Source organism: Penicillium coprophilum, assembly GCF_028826855.1.
Source record: "Penicillium coprophilum strain IBT 35676 chromosome Unknown utg000005l_segment0_segment0, whole genome shotgun sequence".
Classification (NCBI taxonomy): domain Eukaryota; kingdom Fungi; phylum Ascomycota; class Eurotiomycetes; order Eurotiales; family Aspergillaceae; genus Penicillium; species Penicillium coprophilum.
Window position 1 is genome coordinate 2,883,663 of NW_026622724.1, and position 23,198 is coordinate 2,906,860.

Here is a 23,198-nt window from a genome sequence, read left to right on the forward strand (position 1 = left end):
TCTCACCTAAGAAGGAGGTTTGTATTGGTAGGTCATTTTGGATCATCGTATGTGCTGATAGCTTCTAGGTTTACTATCACTAAATGTACTATCATTGTGGGTTGCGTGGAGCCGTTTTTTCCAGTCCTTTGGATGTATATTTGCAGAAGCTTATTTTTTCTCTCAGCATTAAGAGTGTGGAAGAAACTAGACCGAGAGAGCAAGAAACAGACATAAAGCAAGGGGGAAGACTCTCCAAAAATATAAGCACCCCAGACACAGTGCTCAGCTAATGCCTAACCCATTGTAATGAATAAGGAACTTTTGTTTTAGGATCGAAAAAAAAAAGAAAGGGGGGTGATGACTCCCATGCCAGTACCTATGCCTAGGCCATGCCCGAAAGATCGGGAATGCATGAGTGGAATTTTTTTTTAAGAATCGTGGGCTGGGGACTTGAGCTCCAAGCCAGCGACCATCGCAGTACAACAATTGCGGAGGAGGAACCCCTCAGCCACCGGGTGGGAGAGTCGAAGAAGTTGTCTTTGTCTTAAATCTATAGGAACATATGCTTCCGAAAAGGGAAGGTGGGTCCACAGGACATACATACATATGTTGATGCCTGAATATATGTGAATCTCTATAGTCGGATGGATATAGTTACGATGCAAATTTCCCAAGCCCCCGATGAGCTTATTTTATATGATGAAAAAATGTGCTTAAAGACAACACTGGGCACATTTCCCACGATCTTTGCCCATGAACCTTTTTGTAAACATTCGACTCCCAGACTCAACGTGCTCTTCCTGTTTCACGGGGACTAAGTTGTTGGAAGATATGCCAAGTCTTGCTAAAATAAACATACCTTAGGTTGAAATTAGGTCTTGGGTGTATTGTGAGCATGCAATTAACAAGAGAAAATGGGTTTTACCAGATTCTTATCGACCCATTTTGAAGTGCTGTTCACTCCAGAGTTCTCACCATCCACAATATTCGGCGTTTCAGATAGCGATTATCATCCACGACGATGATGTTAGATTTGTCAAAGATCAAGAGAAAATTGTCGATCGACTCGCAAATCCTCGTGCAAATTAGACCTTTACTTTCCCAAAGGAGATAAGTTTCGTATCCGAAGATATATTCCTTTAAGCAATGCCCCCAACACCCGAGTTAGATGAAATCGTTATATCGAAATGACGAAGCTCTAATTTCACGACATGGAGTGTTCACAGTGTCTGTCCTGTAATGCTCATTGTGAGCACTTTTGCTCTTATGGAATCGTTATCTTGAGATGGTACCTTTCCGAGCATCCTCGATCGCATGAGATCCAAAGCTTAACCAAGCGCGGCGCTTGTTCACTTCCGTCACCAATGCCGCTGACAAAGTTCCCGATGCCATCCATGGATCTTGGATTTAAGAATGTAGGGATCCAATCGGATGCCGAGGAAAAGACTCCACCTATACTTCAGGACCAATTCGGGTTAGCGTATCAAAAGTCCACACTATGGCGCACACTAATTGGTCCTCGGCAGCAATATTCCTGGCGCGGATAGCTCAGGGGTATAAATAGACACAGTAAGTTCTAGAAGCAAATGGGGCCTGTAGATAGCTCTGAATGCATTCACGCCCCTTAATTTTGAGAGACAAATTTTTTCTTAAAAGCCTAAAGAAAATACATGTAGAATCGAGAGAGACTCGTTTCGTGGTGCTCTTGATAGTCTCAGTCGAAGCGTGCAAAAAGAAATTGTCTATATAATATGCAACATAATCACAACCACACAACTCAACAGCATCAAGTTCGCTTCAATGTTTCCTGATCGTGTCCATGACATTGAGGAACTTTCTCCTGATGATCGCACCCTGCTTGCGCAGAGGTACCGAAAATATCTCCATCATATAGCTCAAACAGCAATCTGGATCACCTACATCTATTTTACAGTACGGCTGTTTTTCATATTGACGGCCTCGGAGCGAACATGGAAAATATGGACGATGCTCGGTATCGAGGGTCTATTTGCTCGTGAGTTGTTCTCAGAGAAAGAACGTTGAGCAACTCCTGATTCCGCTAGACATATCCTTGAACCACCAACGCTTGTCGGTAGCCGCAACAACAAATCCACCACGCCAGACACTCCGCAAGAGACTTCGCAGCACCGAGAACCTGCCTAGAGTCGACGTATTAGTGACATGCTGCGGAGAGCCGGTCGAAATCATCCTAGACACAGTCCGAGCAGCATGTGCGATGGACTTTCCAGCTTCCCGATTCCGAGTGCGACTTCTGGATGACGGAGCGTCCAGTGACCTACGTGACGAAATTGCAAAACTCACCACAAAATGGACTCACCTCTCCTACCACACCCGCGGCAAGCAGTCCGGGAAGTCTTTTGCCAAAGCAGGCAATCTCAACTACGCCCTATTCTCCCTGCAAACCGATGACCCGCCAGAGTTTTGCACCGTCGTCGATGCAGACTCCATTCTTATGCCAGAGTTCCTACGCGCAACACTGCCTCACCTACTTGCAGACCCGGAAGCCGCATTGCTGACCACAAGACAGTATTTCTACAACCTACCCCGCGGTGATCCTCTCTCTCAGTCGCGCGCTTACTTCTACACGTGTGAGAATACGGAACTCGATCTTCTGGGTCATGCACTTGACGCCGGGTCAGGTGCAGTCTTCCGTCGTGATGCGATCCTCGACGCGGGCGGATATCCGACTTATTCCTTCTCGGAGGATTGGCAGCTGTCGTTGATTTTACGAGGGCTGGGGAAGCGCACGATGCAGGTACAAGAGGTTTTGCAATTCGGTCTCGTTCCTACTTCTCTCGCTGGACATCTCAAACAGCGGAATCGGTGGCACATTGGACACTCTCAGCAGATTTCTGTGCTATTCCCTTCTGTCAGGAAGGCAATTCCGCGGCATTTGCGCTGGGAGATTGCTCTTGGAGGACTGTCTATAATGGTAGGCCTTGTCAGTTACTCGATTGGATTTGCTGCTTTGCCATTTGTCCTTGCCTCCAATGGTGGGCTCATTCCTGATGGATCGGCGCTGGGGACCAAGATCCAACTTGTGCTGGCTATAGCGCAGGTTGGATCTTCATGGGCATATGACTGGGCTCGAAGTGCACACGCGGGTGTTCCATTTGAGCCTTTTGCACACGCAGAGAACAGTTGGCTTGCTGCTGGTAAGTTTTATTTGGGATGTTGCACTCTTTCGATGAACCTGAAGCTTGATGCTAACAATTTGTACTTCTAGCCCATTTATACGCCGTTGTTCAATTTCATCTATTCGGAAGCAAGCCCAAGGGATCATTCGTTACCGGAAGCACCGCAAACTCGAGCGAGAACGCTACGTCCTTGTCGTCCTTCCGAAAGGCATACAGAGATACTGTTGGAAGCGGTGCTTGGCTTAGCGCTTGTCTCTTTGTTGCGACTCTTGGAGCAATGCTCTATGCAGTCTGGATGGCTATCATGGGGAATGTATCGACAATTCTCAGACTACTCACCACAATTGTCTGGCCGCCACTGTTACACTTGTTCCTATTGGCGCTTGTCAATAATTGGGTACCCATTGCTCATCTTTTCAACCCTCCGACCTATCACTCCCGAGAGTCTAGGTTGCTTACAACAGAGGGAATATCATACCCACGAGCCGAGGTCGAAGGGGAACTCAAGTCTGAGAAGTCTTTCCTCGGCCTATGTTGCTCCTTCATGGTGCCAATCGCTCTTTGGGGGGCGCTTGTGGGTGTCTTGATATTTTAGAAGTTGTCCATTTGGTTTTAGATTGTATATAATATGCCTCAGGGCGGAGACGCAGACAAAGAAATCAATGTATTCCCGAACAGAACTGGCCTAAGAGTTCAAGGAGTTTCAAAACTCTTAGATACACTAAATGAAAAGAAACTTGAGAGAACCACTGTAGATTTGTAGAAATGAGAACATAATATACTCTTAGGAGCAAACAAAGAGGTCACGAGACGAGACAAGTCACGTTAGGCTGGACCTCTCTTGGCAAAAGCTGGAATACTGTACTCCGTACCTTGACGTCAAATAGTCACGATCTAGGCCACACGAAGCACGCCTTGAGCAGGAGATTATGTCGATAGATTTACATCAACTACCATTCTCGGTTGAAGGGGGTGGGGTTGGTATCATGAATAGAGATCAGGGGAAACACCCCTATCCCGCAGCAATAGCGCCAATGACATCCAGTCTTTCGGTAACATTATGCGTCATTTTCCAAGGAAATGATTGAATTTCCAATGTTTGAATGCATATGAATATTCCCGATAAGAACGTTTACAAGGAATAACCGAGGGTAGTTGTTGAATGGGTGGTTGTAGGAATAAGCAGTGTCCACCCCTTCAACAACTTGCATACCTAGTTCGGATAGCGTCATATACCAATGGGGTAAAGGGATATAGTCACCATGCGCTAAGATCTCAAGTTTCTCCGGCTTTGAATCTCAAAATTGAAGTCTCAAATGAGCCAGAGCGACGATCTTCTCCGCAATGCGGGGGATCGTCTCCCCCTCCCCAAAGTCCGTTCACGATTGTTCAGGCTGTTTCAAGACCCCACGAGTAAGGAGAGGTCTCAGCGCTCATACGTCAATGAAACGATCGACCGATCTTGAGCACCGAGGTATCGATATGATTCGCCCGTGAATCCGGGGGGCTGACCGAGGCTGGAATTATGTTCATGTGTTCCCGTAAGCATTGAATGGATCGAACAAAACGACATCACCAGCAGCTTCAAGACTAAAATGTGAGTTGGTTTCCTCAAATTGATTTTGCATTGTACCCACGATTCACACCATGTCTCCTACTGTTAAACCAGCGCCCGGGCACCTCGGCAACCTCACTCCTGACCAGGAAGGAAAGGTAATCGAATTTTGGATCATTATTTTGACCTCTGTTGCGACTGTATTGTCGGCTGTATATGATGTTTCAATTCCAGAGGGGCCCTCTAGCAACCTATTTGCTGCCCTGGACAAGGTCAAAGAGCCGACTGTGGAGGCTATTATTAGCGCATTGAAGGGCGAAAACATCAATGGAGAGACCTCAAATGGGACTGCACCGGCGGAATCAAATGGCGAGACCAATGGGAAAACCACCGCAGAAAACAATCTCGACAATAAAGAGCAGAAATCACTCGACAAGGTGGACTCGCTCATGAATGAACATGCCAAAGATACTATCATTTCGGAAATGGCCAACCGCAAGGTCACCCCGGCGCACTTTACTTCCCTTTTCTCTCGGCTTCGAAAATTAGGCGTGCACGAGGAAGAAATCAAGTCCATGGAGCACATTCTCTCCAGGATGACACCTCAGGAGATGTGCTTTGCGGTCTTGAAGATGATCAAGCAGGAACACCCGGATAGTCTATTGCTTCGATTTCTGCGCGCTAGGAAATGGGATGTCGGAAAAGCTTTCTCGATGATGGCGTCGAATTTCCTGTGGAGAAAAGAAGCGAAGGTTGACGACGAGATTCTGCCCCGGGGAGAGGAATATGCTCTGGAGCAATCCCGCAGCGCCAGCGCTACCCCGAAGGAGAAGAAGGAAGGTGCCGAATTCATGAATCAACTCAAGACAGGGAAAAGCTTCCTTCATGGTTTTGACAGAGAGGGCCGGCCTGTTATCTATATTAGAGTGAAGATTCACAAGCCAAGTGCTCAGAGTGAAGAAACCCTCGAGCGGTATATTGTCCATATGATAGAGTCAGCACGACTCATCGTGGTTCCTCCGGTTGAAACAGGCGTATGTTGGACGTGGATTTTGAGGTATTGAGACACGCTGACATTTTCATAGACCATTGTCTTCGATATGACTGGGTTCGGACTCTCCAACATGGTAGGACGCCATAGTGTGGCTAGATGAGGTAGTCGAGCGTGTACTGATATCTGCGACAGGACTACCCTCCAGTCAAGTTCATCCTCAAATGCTTCGAGGCAAATTACCCCGAGTCTCTGGGGCAACTGCTCATTCATAACGCACCATGGGTTTTCTCCGGTAAGTCCTTCCACTAGGAAGTCTTTTCCTTTCGCTGGGGAGCATACTCACATTATCACCTTTCGCCAATCAGGAATCTGGAGACTCATCCACGGCTGGATGGACCCCGTCGTCGCATCAAAAGTTCATTTCACGAAGTCAATCGCGGACCTGGACAAGTTCATCCCGCGCGATAAGATCCCCAAAGAGTTCTCCGGCAACGGAAACTGGAGCTATAACTACGACGAGCCCGTCAAAGATGAAAATGCGGCCATGAAAGACACAGCGACGCGTGACTCGCTCATGTACGACCGTATGATGATCGGTATCCGGATAATCACTGCCACAGCTGCGTGGATCTCTGCCAGCTCACATTCTGATGGGAAGGAAGAGGTGTCAAAACTGGAGGATATCAAGTCACGACGAAATGCTGTGATTGAGGAGTTCCATGTGAACTATTGGAAGTTGGACCCTTATATTCGGGCGCGGTCGTTCATTGACCGGACTGGGATGATTTTGCCGAGTGGTGCGCTTGGAATGGATGCCAATTCAAACGGACAGGCAAAGTAGATATGTTTCTCTTTTATTTTGGGTGTTGGTTAGAATCTGCAGGCAGAAATCGATATTCAGGTATTGAAATGCTAAGTCATATGGACCCACCTTCCCTTTTCGGAAGTATATGTTCCTATAAATTGAAGACAAAGACAACTTCTTCGACTCTCCCACCCAGTGGCTGAGTAGTGGGTTTACACGGTTTGAACACGCTGGCAGCCCCAGCTACCGGGGTTCAACCCGCTCAGTCCTCGCTCATAAATGATTCCACTAAATGCATTCCTAACTCTTCGGGGTTGGGCCGTGGCCTAGGCATAGGGTACTGGCATGGGAGATATCACAACTTTTTTTTTTCTCACAAAAAGTCCTCGTCTTCTCACATTACATTCTGCCTTGGTATCAAATGGTACTCTATGATTATATGCACTTAACAAAACTCATCCAATACCTCCATCACTAGGATCAAGCTCATCTATAGAGATATTCGATGTGTCTGTATATGCAAATTCATATATTCACTGCTGATCTAATGCTATATACAGCAAATTTCTAATGCCTGTCTGGGTAAGATACTCTCTATACAAATCCCATCATCTCACAGCTTAATCCATCTCCCCATCCACGTCTCAACAATCTCTTTAGCTTCATCAACCAGCCCAAGGTCAAGCAACAACTGCGTCGTTCCACGCACAGCCGAATCCAAAGCTGAAAAGATCCAAGCATGAGTATAACTAGTATGCTCTCCAATAAAGATAGTCTTAAACTCCGTCTGGTAGTATGCAGGCAAAAACAGCTCCTGCTGTCCAACAAGCGGAGTGGCCCAAGCACCGGCCTGATGATGATCAACCTCCCAGCACTGACGCTCATAAACACCGGTGTACTGCTCAGAAGCAATCTCACCATGCGCCTCGACCATCGCGCGCTGGACCAGCGCAACATGTTCCTCCTCGCTCAACGCAGCGGTGGACCGAGCTGGTGTGCCGGAGATATAAGACGCCAAGATCACACCGGGTCCAGTGGAGTTCATTTGGTAGGAGGGGTAGCAGACATTTCCGACACCGGGGACATCAACTGACCCACATCCACCGAAGATGGGCTCTTCCATGTGTTCCCAGAACCGTGTCTTGTAGAGCAACGAGATCTTGCACGAGGGGCTGTAGTTCATGGTTGAGATTGCCCGGCTCAGGAGAGACGAGTACCGCGGTAGATCCCACAGTCTGACTTTGCTGAATGGTGTAGCGACGACGGCGTAATCGTATTCCTTTGTCTCAGGTACCATCTGGAACAGATCGTCGCGCCATGCGACGGCAATCTTACCGGATTTCTCGTTGTAGATGAGCCCGTCGATTGTGCGGTTGAGTGTTGTCTTCTTTGCGACGTGGGGGTAGAATGCGCGAGGGAGGGACTCCAGACCCTTGTCGATGGTGCGCCATTTTGTGGCAGCGAAGTAGACGTCGTCGTAGAGTTCGCCCCAGATTGGGGAGTTGTCTGCGCCGGCAACGTAGTTGGTTATGTTGGCGTCATAGCCCATTGCGTATTTCAGGTACCCGGCTTCGGACCAGTGGAACATGCCGTCTTCGACGGCTTGCTTGTGGGCTTGGTACATGTTTGTTGCGATTTTGCGGATTGTTTCACGGTCGTTGAGCTTGGTGTAGTTCTCGTATGCCGACTCTGCCTCTTCGGCAGCTGTCTCGTTGGATGAGGGAGCATGGTAGACTAGTGATGAGTTGGCGGCGACTTGGGAAACGCTGGGGATTCTGCCGTTGGGGAGACGGTTGCCGCCAGAAGCTGTAGGTACATTGGGGCTGTTCTGCACGAAGGGGATGAAGTTGACCTGGAGATCTGGCTTGTCGTTGTTCATCTTGTTGAGGACCTTGGCGAGTTGGAAGACCATGCGATGATCTTGAATTTCGAGTGTCTCGTTCGTGTCGGCATAGGTGATACTGACAGGGAATCGCATTGGTCCCATCTCCTGGTATTGGTATTGATCGGGAGTGGTGTTGTTGAGGTATTTGGTACGAATACGACCACCAACACGTCCAGATGATTCGTAGATGTGCCAATCATGGATACCAACAGATTCGAGCAGCAAACTCGTCATCAAACCGGACATTCCACCACCGAGAATAGCAACGGAGGATTTCTTTGCTTTGGATACAAATGCGTTGCTGTGCTTCTTTGACTTCATGTAAGCCACTCCGTCAAACCATGGTCCCATGGCATCTGCCACATCGGCGATACTCTCACGCTTCTCGACAGGTGACGAGACCGTGATGGGAGCAGAGCGGCCCACAAGTGTTGACCCGGAGAAAGCATGTAGACAGTTTGAATGGGGTGCGTCAGATGGTGTGGTCCAGACGAATCGCTCCGGTTGTGCTTCACGTTTCACGAACGTGCTCCCGATCGAATGGTGACTCTGCGTCGGATCTTGGATCCCGCATTCCCCGTACACAAGCTGCAGTTGACCTTCGAACTGATCGTCCAGAAACTCGACGTGAATGTTGTGCAATGAGTCGGCGGTTACACCCCCGGGGCTGTGGAACCGTATCACTTCAATGTTTCTCCCCGCGACCCCGGCTAAGCTTAAGCCTGATAGACCCAACCCCAAGAGGGTATGTTGTAGTAAAACCTTCATCCTTGATTCGGACAGGACTGTGGAAATAAGATATCAGTGCTTGGTGATGGTTCATTTTTCCTCTTGCCAGACATGTTTTATATGTCTTTCTTTTGCTTGTATCCATTATCTTTGGGATACTACTTGGTATCTTGAGTCATGACTATCTCCGAGGTATTGATCCATCATCACTTCCTTATCTAGCGGTCAGTGTGAGGCCGGAGAAGATAGTATCTTGTATCCGTGATATCTTAGACGGGTGGTATAGCCCTACATCTTGGGTACTATAACGTCCATACCTCGCGCGGCTGTTACGTAAAAACATAGAATCTCAGCATTCAATGAGTAGTTTATGTTCAACCAACTAGAAGCTCTGGATTAGTCGAATATAACGGTTAGTTGTCAGTTTCTCTTATCAAAGCGGTTCATTCCGACGCTATATGTTATCTTAGACCGGGATGTTCAGGCTAGTCCCCGGGGGCGCAGTTCATATTAATCGCGGGGAAGGAGATTACTTGTGCCAGTTTAATTCAGATCGACAATCTTGTTGTTTTTCGAAGTTGTTATCTGGATTGGTAATGATGGGAGGTCGGAATTCGGCAAACTAAAGAGTCTTGGCACGCCCTGTGATTGTCTTTAGGAAGACCAAGATAGACACTCCGTCCTATGCTTAGACTGTAACTAAAACTCTTGGATTGGCTATTCTGTGGTATCATCGCTCTTTACTATGGATTGTCTCGAGATGTTTACTCTCGAAAATGTCCTTCAATGCCTCTACATTGGAAGTAATCGGAAAGGGGCCGGGCTAGTCTCAAGTGAGACTACGTGTTGTCATAACATAATTTCGATATGTTTCCGTCCAATTGACCCGTATCCGGGTGGTTTGTTACATATGTTGAGATCAAATCCCCCAGGAGAGATAACAGTGATTCTCTAAGAAGTGTACTAATGTGCGGAGCCAGGACTTGAACATTTTAGGAATGCACATGCGAACGACTTTGATAGGCGAAAGACCCAGCCACTGCGGGGGAAAGGCCGGAAGGAACCGTGGACATCACGTGCTACACATCTTTAACTTGGCAAACAATCTACTCTCCTTATCAAAATGGCAATGGGAATTCCAAAACTAGAACGGAAGTCTAGCTAGGAGACCTTCTAACCCAAGACAGGCAACCTGAGCACAGTCATCGTGGAAGCAATCAGCCAAAAGACCCCGAACATCGTCCAAGCCAGTCTGAATACTGAGACAATCAAACTGGAATTGGTAGTCCAGGAAGTAGCATCGAGGCAAGTCATGGAAGATGGCCCGATATGGTTTCACTAGTGCCATCTCCGGACCCAATTCTTCCATGTCACCTAGGAAGGAATCGAGAAGATCGAGTTGGTCACAGATTTCCCAACAATTCTCCATGCTGAAGCCATCCTGTTGTAGAGTGTGGATGATGCTCTTCAAAGTGATTCTGAACTCTTTGTGTGCCTTGTTGAAGCGCTGTTCGAGATCCTCGGCACCTTCGGATGAATTCATCTAGGCAGAGATGTTGCTCCAAAAGGCCTTGATAGGTATGGTGGTGTCGTAGCGACAAATCAATAATGTCGAGCACGGTGGATCAGTATCAGTCGTGACCTGACCCAACAAGAGCAGCTCCCAAGCTGGGTGGAATTGAGGCTATTTAAACCCTTCTAGCCAGCTCTGAGACATGGAAAAGGCAGTTGAAGACAAGGAAATCAACACAAGTCAGAATTCTCATTGTTACATCTCAATTTTGGTAATCTTAAGTGAGCTTATCCAATTTGTATAGAAATAAATCCATTGTGCTGTATGTTTAGCAACAAAGGAGGGTCGTGTTACATATCAGACAACAGCATTGGGAGAGATGGAAACGACTCTTCAAGATATGTAAGTAGTAGATTATAATCAAATCAAAGGATATAAACGCTGAAAAGCCGACAAATTACACACAAGTCCATTAATCACAACATATCGTTGTCTCCTCCAATTTCCTCGTCTCATCCTGTACGTCATCTATTCCCACCGTGACCACCATCCAATCACATAGGAACTTGCCCAGCCCCGCCCCGATAAAGATGCAAATAATCACATAGACGTTGAAATACATTGCCAATAACATGGTGATATATGCCCCTGCAAAGGTCACTGCATGAATCACAGACCTCGTCAATTGTTGTAACGGCGTCGCCCGAAATGTCACGGCCGTTCGGGCAGATTCACCTTTCTTGGCAAACGTGCCGCGCACGGCTTGGCGCTCAAATTGGCGGGTCAGAAAATTGTCATATTCCCGACCAATGCGCCGAAAGAACTCGACCAACACAACCAGCAAAATTGTGCCAATACAGGTTGCAGCAAACATGCCATTGTTCTTGATCTGCCATCCAGTGGAGAGGAAGCAGGCATCGATGGTGTGAAAATTGAACAGCATCTGGCCTTTTGGTTAGCGAATCCACTTGGAGCTTCAAATGTCTTGGCACCCACCGAGATCTTGCAGCTGGTCTCGCTGCTACTGTGATTCATGCCCTCCATCTTGACTGATAGTCTGGGTATCAAAAGGAAGATTCGAAGAAATGGCACGTCCGATGGTCGTGCTCGAGACCGATGGTCTTATAACCTGATGGCCTCTCTCCACCTGCGCTAAGGCGAAGTGGAGAAACCCAGCGATGGCGTGGGAGAAATGTGCTCAAATCGACTCAAATGCGAAATGGCCACATTTGAGCAAATTGGGTCTCGTATGATGGCTGTTACATTAAAAAGCTGGTGGATTTCTCTGGGACTTCACCTTTTTCGCACTTCGCCATGACTCGATAATCCGACCGAACGCAGAATTTCGCATACTCGAGCTGAATCGTCGCATTCATCGGAGAGCTGAGGCTCATACTCGATCTTCAACCTCAAACCACTGCATAGGGCAGGTCGAGACAAAATGTCGTCCCCGAGATTGGATGTTCGCCACATCCAAGATATGAGCAAGGCGACAACATTAGAGCCTCATTGGGGATACTACGATCGCGGTCTTCCTTGTACCAGCGATCCTGGCTCGTGCGAGTATCTCGACGTTGTATATGAATCCCATGACTTGGGAATGCTATATTCTGGCATTATGTGGTGCGTCATTGGCGCGATTCTGCTCCTCTGGGTCATCCTGAACCAGTTCAATGCGCCAACGATATCACCAACGATAGCAACACCAAAACTAGCTGGGCTACACAAGGTTCGCCGCTCCCTTGTCTCATTAGCCCGGAAATATCTCCTGCCCGATGCGGCACGGTTGATTTTCGGCCGCACAACACGCCTTCAAGTGCTCACTCTCACTCTGTTGGCTGGCTACCTTCTCATCTTCAGCTTCGTCGGTATCGTCTACAACACATGGGTCACGCCTGTCTCAAAAATGCCTGGCGTATACAATACCAGAAATAGCATCGGCCCGTGGGCAGACCGCATCGGGACCCTGGCCTACGCCCTCACTCCACTTTCCGTGCTGCTGAGCAGCCGAGAATCCTTCCTCTCCCTCATCACCGGCCTACCGTACCAGAGCTTCAACTTCCTCCATCGCTGGCTGGGCTATATCATCTTCGTGCAAAGCTCGCTGCATACGATCAGCTGGTGCGTCGTTGAGTTGCGAATGTACCAGCCGCAACCCACCGTCGGAATCGAGTGGGTCACCCAGACATACATCGTCTGGGGCATCGTCGCCATGATTCTTCTACTCCTCCTCGTCGTACTGAGCACACCGTGGGGAATCAGACTCACCGGCTACGAAACCTTCCGCAAACTTCACTACATCCTCGCGATGGTCTACATCGGCGCCTGCTGGGCCCATTGGAAACAACTTAAGTGCTTCATGTGGCCCTCACTGATCTTCTGGTTCCTCGATCGCGGAGCTCGTCTCGTCCGCACAGCCCTTCTACACTACCACCCCGACCACTCCAGTACTCTCAGTCTCGGCTTCAAGCCCGCCGACGCGACAATCACCCGCTTCCCGGACACAGAACACGGAGACGTCATCCGCCTCGACCTACACAACAACCAAGACCCCTGGTCCATCGGTCAACACTACTACCTATCCTTCACAAAATGCAGTATATGGCAATCTCACCCCTTCACACCACTCAACTTTCCCACAGTATCAAAGGGGACAGTCCAACACTCCTACATCCTCCGCGCGAAAAGTGGCGAAACGAAAAAGGTTGCAGACCTCGCTGCCACAGGCACACCCACCACCCCCGTCATCCTGACAGGCGCATACGGCGAATCCATCACCAAAAATCTAACACCAAACACCAACATAATCTGCGTCGCCGGCGGGACCGGCATCACCTACGTCCTCCCCGTCCTCCTTGAGCTCGCCCGAAACCAACCCTCACCAGACCGGAAAGTCGAACTCATCTGGGCAGTCCGCCACACAGCGAACACAGATTGGATCGCAGCGGAGCTGGATCTCTTACAGAAAGCGCGGAATACATTGAACCTCGAAATTCGCATTTTCGCCACCCGTGATACGGGGAGCAAAACACCCTCGATTGAGAACTCAGATGACGAAAATTGTAATCTGGAGGTTCCGAAGAGTGAGGAGAAGGTCCTACAGGTCTCGCCTTCCAAGTCTGTTTCTGCGTGCTGTGGGTGTGAGAAGCCTGCTGCTGTTCAGAGGCTTGGGGGTGGTGCGGATGATGTCAATAGACATCCTGATCTACCGCGGTTGGTCAATGACTTCTTGGCTGAGACCGTGTGTGGACCGACAACTGTCTTTGCCAGTGGGCCTGGTGGGATGATTAGTGACCTTCGAGATATTGTTGCTTCTTGTAACTCTGGTGGGAAGGTTTGGAAAGGGCTGGAGAGGTTTGATGTTAGTCTTGTTTGTGATGATCGGTTGGAGTGGTGAAGGGGGTTGGCGAGGGACTTGGATATCTTGTGCAGCTGGCTGCCTTAGAGAGTATATAAGCATCAGGACTGAATTCACTGTACATATTTTTATTGACGAAATCTATGGATCATATTTGTTGACAAAAAAATCTCCTCATGTTCTCATAATGTCCTCGGATGATCTTCGTAATGTCTCGGGTCCTCGAGTTCCTGTCGCGTCTCCGTGACCATGATCTGACCATGATCGCGAGGGAAAAGCACGGAGCCGACAAGCGCCCGCAACTCGAACTTCCACGATCCCAATTTGGGATACGAGGGCGAGTAGCTTTGGGAGACATGATTAATGATACGAGGGTATCCGCAAAGTTGGTACAACACACCGAAAGATGCGCATTTGAGGTTTTAACAGAGTCCATAGGTGACGTCCTCTTATTTCAGCCTCGTGCGCCTCCGGGGCCCAGGGACCTGCCTTGCACTTTGGCCCGTGGGGAACTGCCACTTAGCGACCTTGGCTGCACACAGCCTCAAGCTAGTAGGGCTCCCCATTCCCGCTGTCACGAAATAGGACACGAGACGGCGATCAGGGACACGAGGGTGTGATGGAAAGCCTATATAAGGAAGTGGAGAAAGACAATGATGCATTCCAAGCGAGATCCCCATGGAGAGAGGGAAGAGAGAAAGGAAAAGAGAGAGAGATTAGCTATTTGTCACAGTTGTGGCCTCAGACATCCAATAGGATCCATAAGTTCCTAGCGATCTATATACGGGTCGTACCTATCTCTCACGGCTAAAATCAGAATGAAATAGATGAAATTAAAGCTTTTACCGATAAAAAGGGCGATGTAGAGTGATAGAAAGAGAGTGGGGTGAACCCGTCTATGAAGGGATTGTCACCTCCCCTCGAAGCAAGTAAGTTACTTGATCCCAACACTATATCACTAGACAACCATCATTCTTCAACACCGCGGGAAAATCTTGTTCAGTCTGAACTTTGGGCCACCATTTATCCAAACAGTCTCTCCCGACTCATCAACAGAGAGCAAACAAGCCCTAATGCGCCAGCTACAAGTGGAATGACAAAGGCCCTTGCCATCGCTGATGTGATTGCTTCAATAGCGGCATTCCGTAAGTCACCACTGAGCTGCTCAAACAGCGTGCTCTGTGATCCAGCAACAGCACTTTGAATTTCCGATTGACTGAATCCCTGGCCTGCCAAAACATGATCCAAGTTTCTAATGGCGTTTGATTGGAACGCTTGGCTGGCAATGACAAGACAGATGACTGTGGCTCCAATCTGTGCAACATTCTGTAGGTTGATAGCGCTGAGGGCGTCGGTTGGTTTGACTTTTAAGCTGCCCACGGAGTAGCCCAGCTGCATGGTGATTCCGGTCCCAACTCCCATCAAGATACTGAAACCGTAGATCTGGCCCGTTGGCGTCGAAGGGGAAAGATATCCCACGAACAACGCACCAGCTATAGTCATGAGGACACCGGACACGAGACACATAGGCATGTAGTACTTTATCTTGGGAAGGGCCGCGCCGGAAGCAAGGTTGAACGCGATGGTGAACAGGAGGTAAGGAAGAAGTCGCACTGCGGCCATGAGGGATGAGTCGTTCCGAGTGAACTGGAAGTAGATCGGTATGTAGAATGTGGTGAAGAACATGCAGGTGTTGGCGCAGGTGGTGGTGACATAGAACAAGATTTGGGTTCGAGATCTGAGCAGATGTCCGGGGAATGACCTATGTTCGGGGGTGGTAAAGATACAGAAGGTCTGCTGTAATGCGTAAAGGGCAAGCATAACCCCCCATACCACAATCATTGCAATAGTACGACCGTTATTCCACTGCCAGATACCACCGGCAAAGATGAAGCCCATCGCAAAGGTCGCCCACATCGCTGCGCTGAGCACGAACCCAACATAGTCCAGACTAAGCAGGCGATCTTTAAGTGGTCTTCCAGGAGCTGGATGAATGGCTGGAAGGTAGAACAGATAGACAGGGGCTGTGATAGCACCGATGATAAGATTAATGTAGAATCCCCATCGCCAAGTGGCAGATGAATCCGAAAACCCACCACCAACCACAGGGCCCAGGATCGCTCCCAAGCCCCAGACAAACCCGGTGCCAGCGAGATACGCCCCACGCTCATTTCGAGTCGTCATGGCGGATAAGTGGTTCAGTCCTCCTAGATAGATGCCAGTTCCTCCGGCACCAGCAATCACACGTCCGACAATCAGGGCACCCATGTTCGGAGCTCCACCACAGAGAGCAGATCCGCCCTGAAATAACACAATCCCGGCAATGTAGAGCCATTTCATATTGAAGGTAGTGAAAAGAAATCCGTAGGGCAGAATAACAGCGACCGATCCAAGAGGGAACCCGGCCCCAATCCAGGCGAGTTGGTCGACTTGGCCAAACCTCTGAATTACCGCTCCTTGAACGTCCGCAGCAATCGTTGTATCTAGTCCGTATATCAATGCTGAGAGGTAAAGAGCAGCGCAAATTAGGAACCATCGATAGCCCGTGATTTTGCGTACATCGTCGCTCGCACCCGAATCACTCGAGTGATCCTTTTCGTTAGGTTGATGGAGGTAGTCTTCGCTTGCTTGGCTCACATTTTGGTTCTCGGAGTCTGAGGCAGGAGTAGAGGATATTGCGGTCATGGTATAAAGCTGATAGTGTGCCGAGCTATTAGACGCTAGGTTGAGTGGCCTTGTAGGTATATCTGAGTACACATAATGAAGAATGTGGCAGCATTAATAGCAGAAGAAAGGAAGAAGATAAAAGAAAGGAGATTTCACGGGCATAGGAGTTAAGGAACTGCATGATATTAACGCCGATGAATTTGGGGTGTTGGTTATATGTTAATATAAACAAAGCCGATGATTGTCGGCCGAAGTTACTGGGACCCTCTCGCAACCCGAAAGGCTTCAATTCGATTGGTACACCCTATACACCCTGGTTGTCGATCAATTTAAATTCAGGGTTAGTTTTGATCATGCCGCATATGTAGTTCCAGGGATTAGCGGATATAGTCGGTCTTAGCTGGGATTGTACTCGATTATAGCATATTGGGTATCCCCGAGGGGTTTGTCGCCAGAGAGAATTATTTGCGCCTTGATGAGCACAATAATACCTTGTAATTAAAGCTATGGAAATTTGGAGTCCTTCACTGTACATTCAAGGGAGCCAGCCGAAAACTAGTAGATGTAGCACTGAGAGTATAGGCAACATCGGCCAGTGAGTGCTGGTGGATGACTTCATTCAATGAGTCGACGTTCGCTACAAGTGAGGTTTGGTTATGTGCCCAGAAGGGAAAAGCCACCAGATTCCAAGTGCCTGCGTCGGCCTTTCGGACAAATTTTGGTGCCTCATTCTTTGGCTTATGATGCTTTCTTTGATCCAGTGGGCCCCTAGCGCCATTTGAGAGGACACCTGCATTCACATGTCCGTTGATGCCGTTCGTGCCGTTGACGCCGTTCGTGCCGTTGACGCCGTTCGTGCCGTTGACGCCGTTCGTGCCGTTGACGCCGTTCGTGCCGTTGACGCCGTTCGTGCCGTTGACGCCGTTCGTGCCGTTGACGCCGTTTGTGCCGTTGACGCCGTTTTGTCCATTCGGTTGCTCGACACGCTGACCAACAATACCGGGCTTGACATAGGATGGAAGGAGGTTGTGGACATGGTCAATGATGCAGTGTCCGTTGATGCCACCAAAATCAGCAGAAGTGACACTTGCTCGCTTGAGTTTATCTTTGGGCCATGGCTCAACCTGGGCTGAGACCCGGGTTTTTGCCTGCTTAGAATCAATGCGCAGGTTTGGAGTCTGAAATCCGAGTGGGCGGGATTTCTCCCTGTTCAAGGGCTGCGACCACTTTCAATATTCCTGGAAGGGCGTAAGCTCCCTCTAAATGACCGAGATTTGTCTTCACAGAACCCACCACCAACTGATCATTTTGCTCAAAGGACCGCGAAGGACCAAAAACCTATCTAGCCGCTTTGATCTCGGTTGGGTCACCAACCCGGGTGCCAGTTCCGTGGCACTCGAGAAACGTAGTTTACGAAGGATCAAGATTACCTACATTCTTATAGCTGGAAAGTTGCTTTGTTAGTGACTATTTATCGAAGGGAACACAATATACATTACTTACGCTTCTCGAATGACGATCTCTTGAGCAGACTACCAGGGGTGGTGATTCAGTTAGTACAGCCGTTTACGTTAATCGTAGGGCCTATAATCAGGGCGCAAATAGGGGATCCGCCTTGAATGGCCAGAGAAGCCTTTTTCAGGTAAAAAGCAGCGAATCCCTCACCACGTGCATAGCCATCAGCTAATACATCGAAAGTATGACTTCGAGAAGGCGGAAAGAGCACCGAGTTTCCCCATTACTATGTGGCAATTAGGGTCAATGATCCAGTTAGACCCCACCACAATGGCGGATTCACAATCTCCATTGCGGATTGAGTTTATGGCTAAATAAAGGGCGTACATCGTAGAAGTGCACGCGCTATTGACTAATAAGCTAGGCCCTTTAATGTTGCAAACGTAGTAAATACGGTTAGCCAGTATATTAGGGAATACACGTCCGTGATACCGAAGAAGGCTACGTCAAAGAGTCGTGGATCTTCGTCTAGGAGGAACCCACTTCTGGCCACCACAGTACCAGGACGATCTAGGTTGGAACGAGAGAATCCTTTAGCTGAGAACCGTGGCTCATCGAACTCCCTGTGTATATCCTTCTACTTCCTGAGTAGCTCCCATAGCGTGGGAATGTCTCGAGCACCACTAGGCATATGGCAACCTAGTCGCGTTAATCGGGGACCTATGTCTATCGCTCGCTATAGAAACTCACCGATGCCAACAAGGGCAATAAGGTCGTGTTCGACGGGCCATGATGCAGTTACGCTGTCAATCTGTCGAAGGGGCTTCAATGCTTGAAACTGGTGGTATGGAGGTAGATAGTAATGACGGGAAGATCAAACTAACAATGATAGTGGATCATTGCATCTGAAAGTTGTCGTCTTGCCCAGCTTTTGAAAAGCTGACTCCCCGGCCGAAGAAAGACAGCCCGGCTTTTAGAAATGTGGCTCTCCGGCCGAAGGAAGACAAAAGATCTATGTCGGTTGTGCTCTTTGAATTATGCTCACCATCATCAGCAAGGTTGTCAGCCCGTAGGATTTGATCAGCAGAGCCCCGGGTCTTGCTCAGTGTACAAAGGTCCATTCTCTCAAGCCCCACACAGAAATTAGGGTGTTTCCGGCTACAATCCATGTCGTTCATATATCTGTTGGCCAGCTCGCTGGGGATCAATGGCGGGAATGTATGACCCTGCTCTGGATTGGTCCGTACTTGTAAAGTGTAAACTGCTTTGACATAATACCTGCATGGCTTATCTTCTAACCATAGATGTACCCCATTGACACCTTGCATTGAAGGCAACTACGACGAATTGGAGTAAGCTGTCCTCGAGGTTGAATACGGGGATTTACACGCGGCATAACACCGGAAGGTCATGTGACCCTTGTGTACGAAGCATCTGGATGCATAGACCATACAAAAGTGCATATATATATGTGATACGTTGATGCCCGCACAGATTGAAATCGCGTTACCATCTTTAGTTTGGAGTTATGCATAATTGAGTCAATGCATTGTACCGCCAAATTTCTGTCATGAACGGGAGATCTGCGGTCAATGAGGGGGCCACGTTATGCCGTTTTGGGGGCGGAGCACACGTGGACGTCTATAAATAATCTCCAGTACCTCCAGGGGCTGAACTGCTCCTGCGTCGGCCGATTCCCACTCTTCCCTACGCAATCTCACCATGCAAGGCCGAAAACGTCGTGTCAGAACGTGTCATTCCTGCTATACGCGTAAACAGAAAGCGAGTGCGATCAGACTCGATTGTGATGCAATGCTAATTTTGGATTGTCTGTAGTGCGATCGCCAATATCCATGCAACCACTGTACCCGTCGTCGCCGACCCGAGGAGTGTGTCTACGGTCCTCCGCCGGTGAAAGTGCCCTCCTGTCCGCCAGTCCCTGCAGATCAGTCGGAGACCCAACCTCGACCGGTAGAGAGTGCACGGCCCACGCGAGAAAGACCCGTGGATGACTCCGAGGCTCACTGGTCCAGAGAGCATTCTGCCCTCGCTCGATCATTTGGTTATTTTGAGGATAGCAACTCCAATACAATGGCTTTGCTCCGACGGGTGAGTCTTTTAATATTGCTCCCTTTATGGTATTATTTAGACTTACTCAGCCTCACAGCTGGAATTGCCTGATCAATCTGATACAGAGCTGAAGAATGACTGGCCCTCTACTTGGGAAACCATTCACCATGAGCTCGATCTCATGCCTGAGCGCCAAATCATCGACTTTCTTGTGCAATATTTCGTCTATGAATTGAATTGGTAAGCATATCTATTATTTTTGCTTGGCAAGATTGCTTGGCTCTCTTGTTCTAACCTCTATCGTCAGCTCAGGATGAAGCAAGTCATTCACGTCCCCAGCTTCTTGGTAAATTACCAGCTGTGGTGGGCAAAGGATAAGATAGTGGAGATTGCCGACGTCGAGTTTGCAGCTCTAATTGCTCGCATTTGTTCTTATGCGACACAATTTCTGCCTTCACCGTCTCATACTGTTGATCAAATTCGGGGTCGGTCACTGGCCGACATTCGTGACACCTGCAGTAATATTGGAAACAAGCTTGCAACAGCGTGTGAGACTCTTGACTGGAAAGGCACCTTGGTCCGTGTTCAACACATCATTTTTGCTGCATTAAAAGTCTCCTGTGAAGGGAGGACTAGCCAATTTTGGGAGGGCATAGGTTCTGCATGTCGAGCTGCTCAAAAGGCCGGCATCCACACTGATACTACTGGCTTGATGGAATCTCAGCTTGCCAAAGATAGTGCCCAGGAGTTAGAACGAGATGTTCAGCGAAGGACGTTTTGCAGCCTTTATGTTTTGGACAGGTACGCTTGGTATCATTCTGATGCAAAACCCTCACTGACGAATGTGGATGGTAGTCATTTGTCCAGACAACTAGATCGGATCCCCTTCTTATCCAATCACTCAATTGAGGAAACACTACCCCGGCTGCGCTTGATCCCAGATATTGGCAATATACCGATAGAAACTACTATCATGGCGCCCGATATCTTCACCGAACGTCTTATGCAAGTTCAACTTGGCCTATTTTGGCGAGGCCTTGGGTTACAGCGTACCTGCGAGTTTGACCCGACCGAGAGTGAGCGGAGATATGAGAAGTTTAACTCCGAGTATCTCAATAACTTACATCCGGCCTTCGCTATAGCGCACCCAGATACGACTTTAGACAAGGCTCTTCCAAAGCTACCTATGCAAAGACAACTTCTATATATCGCGATCTTCGACTCAATTTGTTGGAACTTCCGACCTCTCCTACTGCTTAAACCAGACCAAGTCGCAAGCTTAGCTCCCTACAAGAAAGTTCTTCTCCGGTCGCAGAAACGGAGGCTTAGTATGGCTGCACTGAAAGTGCTCGAAGCTGTGGCAGCCCTTCATACAATGTTTGGGGGCTCCTATACGCGCTTTTCTGCGATTATCTTTAACTCTTTTGAGCCTGCAATTCTTCTGCTTAATCTTTGTTCCCATGCAGATTTCCCATTTGATCAAGACGATAATAGCACAAACCTTGTGGGAACCAAGGTTAGAATAACATACCGAATAGCAATGCAGGCGGTGGAGCAGGCCATTCATCGTCTTCAAATGTTAGCCGACCTAAGTGACATGGCTGCATCTGGAGCCCGCGTGGCTACTCTGCTTTTTGCCAGAAGTGCGCAGCCCAAACAGTCGTCTAGTCTACCCGCTGACACATTGTCTGTTTCTGGCTCTTTAGGGTCATCCCAGTTCCTAACCCCGATAGAAAGGTATGGAGAACAAGAAAACTGGCCATCTTTGGAAGCAGGGGATCCTTATTCAATGCCCGATGATTTTCCCCCAATGGCGCAAGACTCTTTTCCAAGCCCCCAGCTTTCCTCCTTAAGATTCCCCGTGGTCTGGGGGAAGCATTCTTCTAGCGTTGTCTTCAACAAGCCATGAGGATTTGCTGAAGGTTATAAACTTTTGACGTTCGATAGCTTCACTTTTGATAAATAAATAGCACTCATAAACATGAAAGAGAAAAGCCCCACTCGACGACAGTAAACACGATGTGTATTATTTCCATTGCCTTGACATCAAGGTGTCGTTATACACCGCGTGGGAATGATTAGCCAACATCTATGCAAATGCCAACTGTCTGAATATTCAAGCATGGTATATACGGCTACGGCAACCCCAAAAAAATGGCCAAATAGAAACCACCTACCAACCAGTCTCTCACATTTGCTGATGATACACACACGAGAATTACAGGAAAAGCGCCATGGTGTCTCCGCTGGTGCTGACATTAAGATACAAGGCCGTCACGCACTATCCCACATTTCGTCGGCCGCAATATATCGGATGAAAGACCACGGATGCGATCCAGTCACATAATCATGGATCAACCACAGCGTCGACCCCTCGGAAGATCTCTCTCTGGCCCCCATCTTCAGCGTGTCCCAGTTATGAGCCAGTCCGACGAGTTGCATTAATATCACACTAGGAATCATGATTTGACTACTAGGTAATAGGGTATAAATTTTAGACTAGATTTCCATAAACTTCTTGAATTCGCTCGTTATCATACACCAATCTCAACCTTTAGGACGAATCAAAAACAGAAAATTAAACCGCACTTGAGAATGTCGAGGCTTGAGATAGCTCTTTCTTCCACACCTAAACATCTTCTCAAACACCTCTTGCTCGGAACTGTACTTCTCACATCTCTTTATGCACTCTATCGAAGGCTCCTCCCCAAGCCGCTTCCGGGTATTTATTCCCTTCAACCAGAAGCCCGCCCAGTCCATTTAGGGAGTTTCTTGGAACCCCGAGACGATCCTTCAGGGTTGGCAGAATGGTGCAGCAAGCAACTCGAGAATCACGGCTCGCCAATCTGTCAAGCGCTGGTGGGTCCCCTATCGAAGCCGGTGGTGCTGGTCGCGGACGTTGGGAATGCCCGAGAGATGCTGATGGGACGAAGTGACTTTGACCGATCGGCATATATCATTGATCGCGCTCTTTTGGGAGTTTCATCTCAACATACTAAGCGAAGACCCGTGAAGTAACCAATTCAA

At 48.6% G+C, this 23,198-nt stretch overlaps 10 protein-coding genes across 10 annotated transcripts; 4 read left to right on the forward strand and 6 right to left on the reverse strand.

The window, feature by feature from the left end:
* Positions 1-1,480: 1,480 nt before the first annotated feature.
* N7500_008626 (glycosyltransferase family 2 protein) lies at positions 1,481-3,735 on the forward strand (the record flags this gene model as incomplete). The annotated part of the gene is made up of 4 exons (XM_056679770.1): positions 1,481-1,536; positions 1,659-1,996; positions 2,046-3,158; positions 3,230-3,735. The coding sequence occupies 4 exons, from the start codon at positions 1,481-1,483 to the stop codon at positions 3,733-3,735; spliced, it is 2,013 nt and encodes a 670-aa protein (XP_056530142.1).
* Positions 3,736-4,787: 1,052 nt separating this feature from the next.
* On the forward strand, positions 4,788-6,530 carry N7500_008627 (CRAL-TRIO domain-containing protein; the record flags this gene model as incomplete). The annotated part of the gene is made up of 4 exons (XM_056679771.1): positions 4,788-5,729; positions 5,781-5,822; positions 5,882-5,981; positions 6,055-6,530. 4 exons carry the CDS (start codon positions 4,788-4,790, stop codon positions 6,528-6,530), a joined length of 1,560 nt encoding a protein of 519 aa, XP_056530143.1.
* Positions 6,531-7,107: 577 nt separating this feature from the next.
* On the reverse strand, positions 7,108-9,147 carry N7500_008628 (flavin monoamine oxidase family protein; the record flags this gene model as incomplete). Its single annotated transcript, XM_056679772.1, has 1 exon — positions 7,108-9,147. One exon carries the CDS (start codon positions 9,145-9,147, stop codon positions 7,108-7,110), a length of 2,040 nt encoding a protein of 679 aa, XP_056530144.1.
* Positions 9,148-10,252: 1,105 nt separating this feature from the next.
* N7500_008629 (uncharacterized protein) lies at positions 10,253-10,651 on the reverse strand (the record flags this gene model as incomplete). The annotated part of the gene is made up of 1 exon (XM_056679773.1): positions 10,253-10,651. One exon carries the CDS (start codon positions 10,649-10,651, stop codon positions 10,253-10,255), a length of 399 nt encoding a protein of 132 aa, XP_056530145.1.
* Positions 10,652-11,093: 442 nt separating this feature from the next.
* N7500_008630 (copper transporter family protein) lies at positions 11,094-11,665 on the reverse strand (the record flags this gene model as incomplete). The annotated part of the gene is made up of 2 exons (XM_056679774.1): positions 11,094-11,564; positions 11,618-11,665. 2 exons carry the CDS (start codon positions 11,663-11,665, stop codon positions 11,094-11,096), a joined length of 519 nt encoding a protein of 172 aa, XP_056530146.1.
* A 397-nt stretch (positions 11,666-12,062) lies between these two features.
* On the forward strand, positions 12,063-14,018 carry N7500_008631 (ferric reductase family protein; the record flags this gene model as incomplete). The annotated part of the gene is made up of 1 exon (XM_056679775.1): positions 12,063-14,018. The coding sequence occupies one exon, from the start codon at positions 12,063-12,065 to the stop codon at positions 14,016-14,018; it is 1,956 nt and encodes a 651-aa protein (XP_056530147.1).
* A 984-nt stretch (positions 14,019-15,002) lies between these two features.
* Positions 15,003-16,664, reverse strand: N7500_008632 (uncharacterized protein; the record flags this gene model as incomplete). Its single annotated transcript, XM_056679776.1, has 1 exon — positions 15,003-16,664. The coding sequence occupies one exon, from the start codon at positions 16,662-16,664 to the stop codon at positions 15,003-15,005; it is 1,662 nt and encodes a 553-aa protein (XP_056530148.1).
* A 506-nt stretch (positions 16,665-17,170) lies between these two features.
* Positions 17,171-17,953, reverse strand: N7500_008633 (uncharacterized protein; the record flags this gene model as incomplete). The annotated part of the gene is made up of 2 exons (XM_056679777.1): positions 17,171-17,852; positions 17,940-17,953. The coding sequence occupies 2 exons, from the start codon at positions 17,951-17,953 to the stop codon at positions 17,171-17,173; spliced, it is 696 nt and encodes a 231-aa protein (XP_056530149.1).
* A 560-nt stretch (positions 17,954-18,513) lies between these two features.
* Positions 18,514-18,939, reverse strand: N7500_008634 (uncharacterized protein; the record flags this gene model as incomplete). The annotated part of the gene is given in 3 exon segments (XM_056679778.1): positions 18,514-18,724; positions 18,743-18,800; positions 18,852-18,939. Coding segments are annotated over 3 exon segments (357 nt in total), but the record flags the coding sequence as incomplete, so codon positions are not given.
* Positions 18,940-19,761: 822 nt separating this feature from the next.
* On the forward strand, positions 19,762-22,080 carry N7500_008635 (fungal specific transcription factor domain-containing protein; the record flags this gene model as incomplete). The annotated part of the gene is made up of 4 exons (XM_056679779.1): positions 19,762-19,887; positions 19,938-20,210; positions 20,269-20,411; positions 20,484-22,080. Coding segments are annotated over 4 exons (2,139 nt in total), but the record flags the coding sequence as incomplete, so codon positions are not given.
* Positions 22,081-23,198: the final 1,118 nt, after the last annotated feature.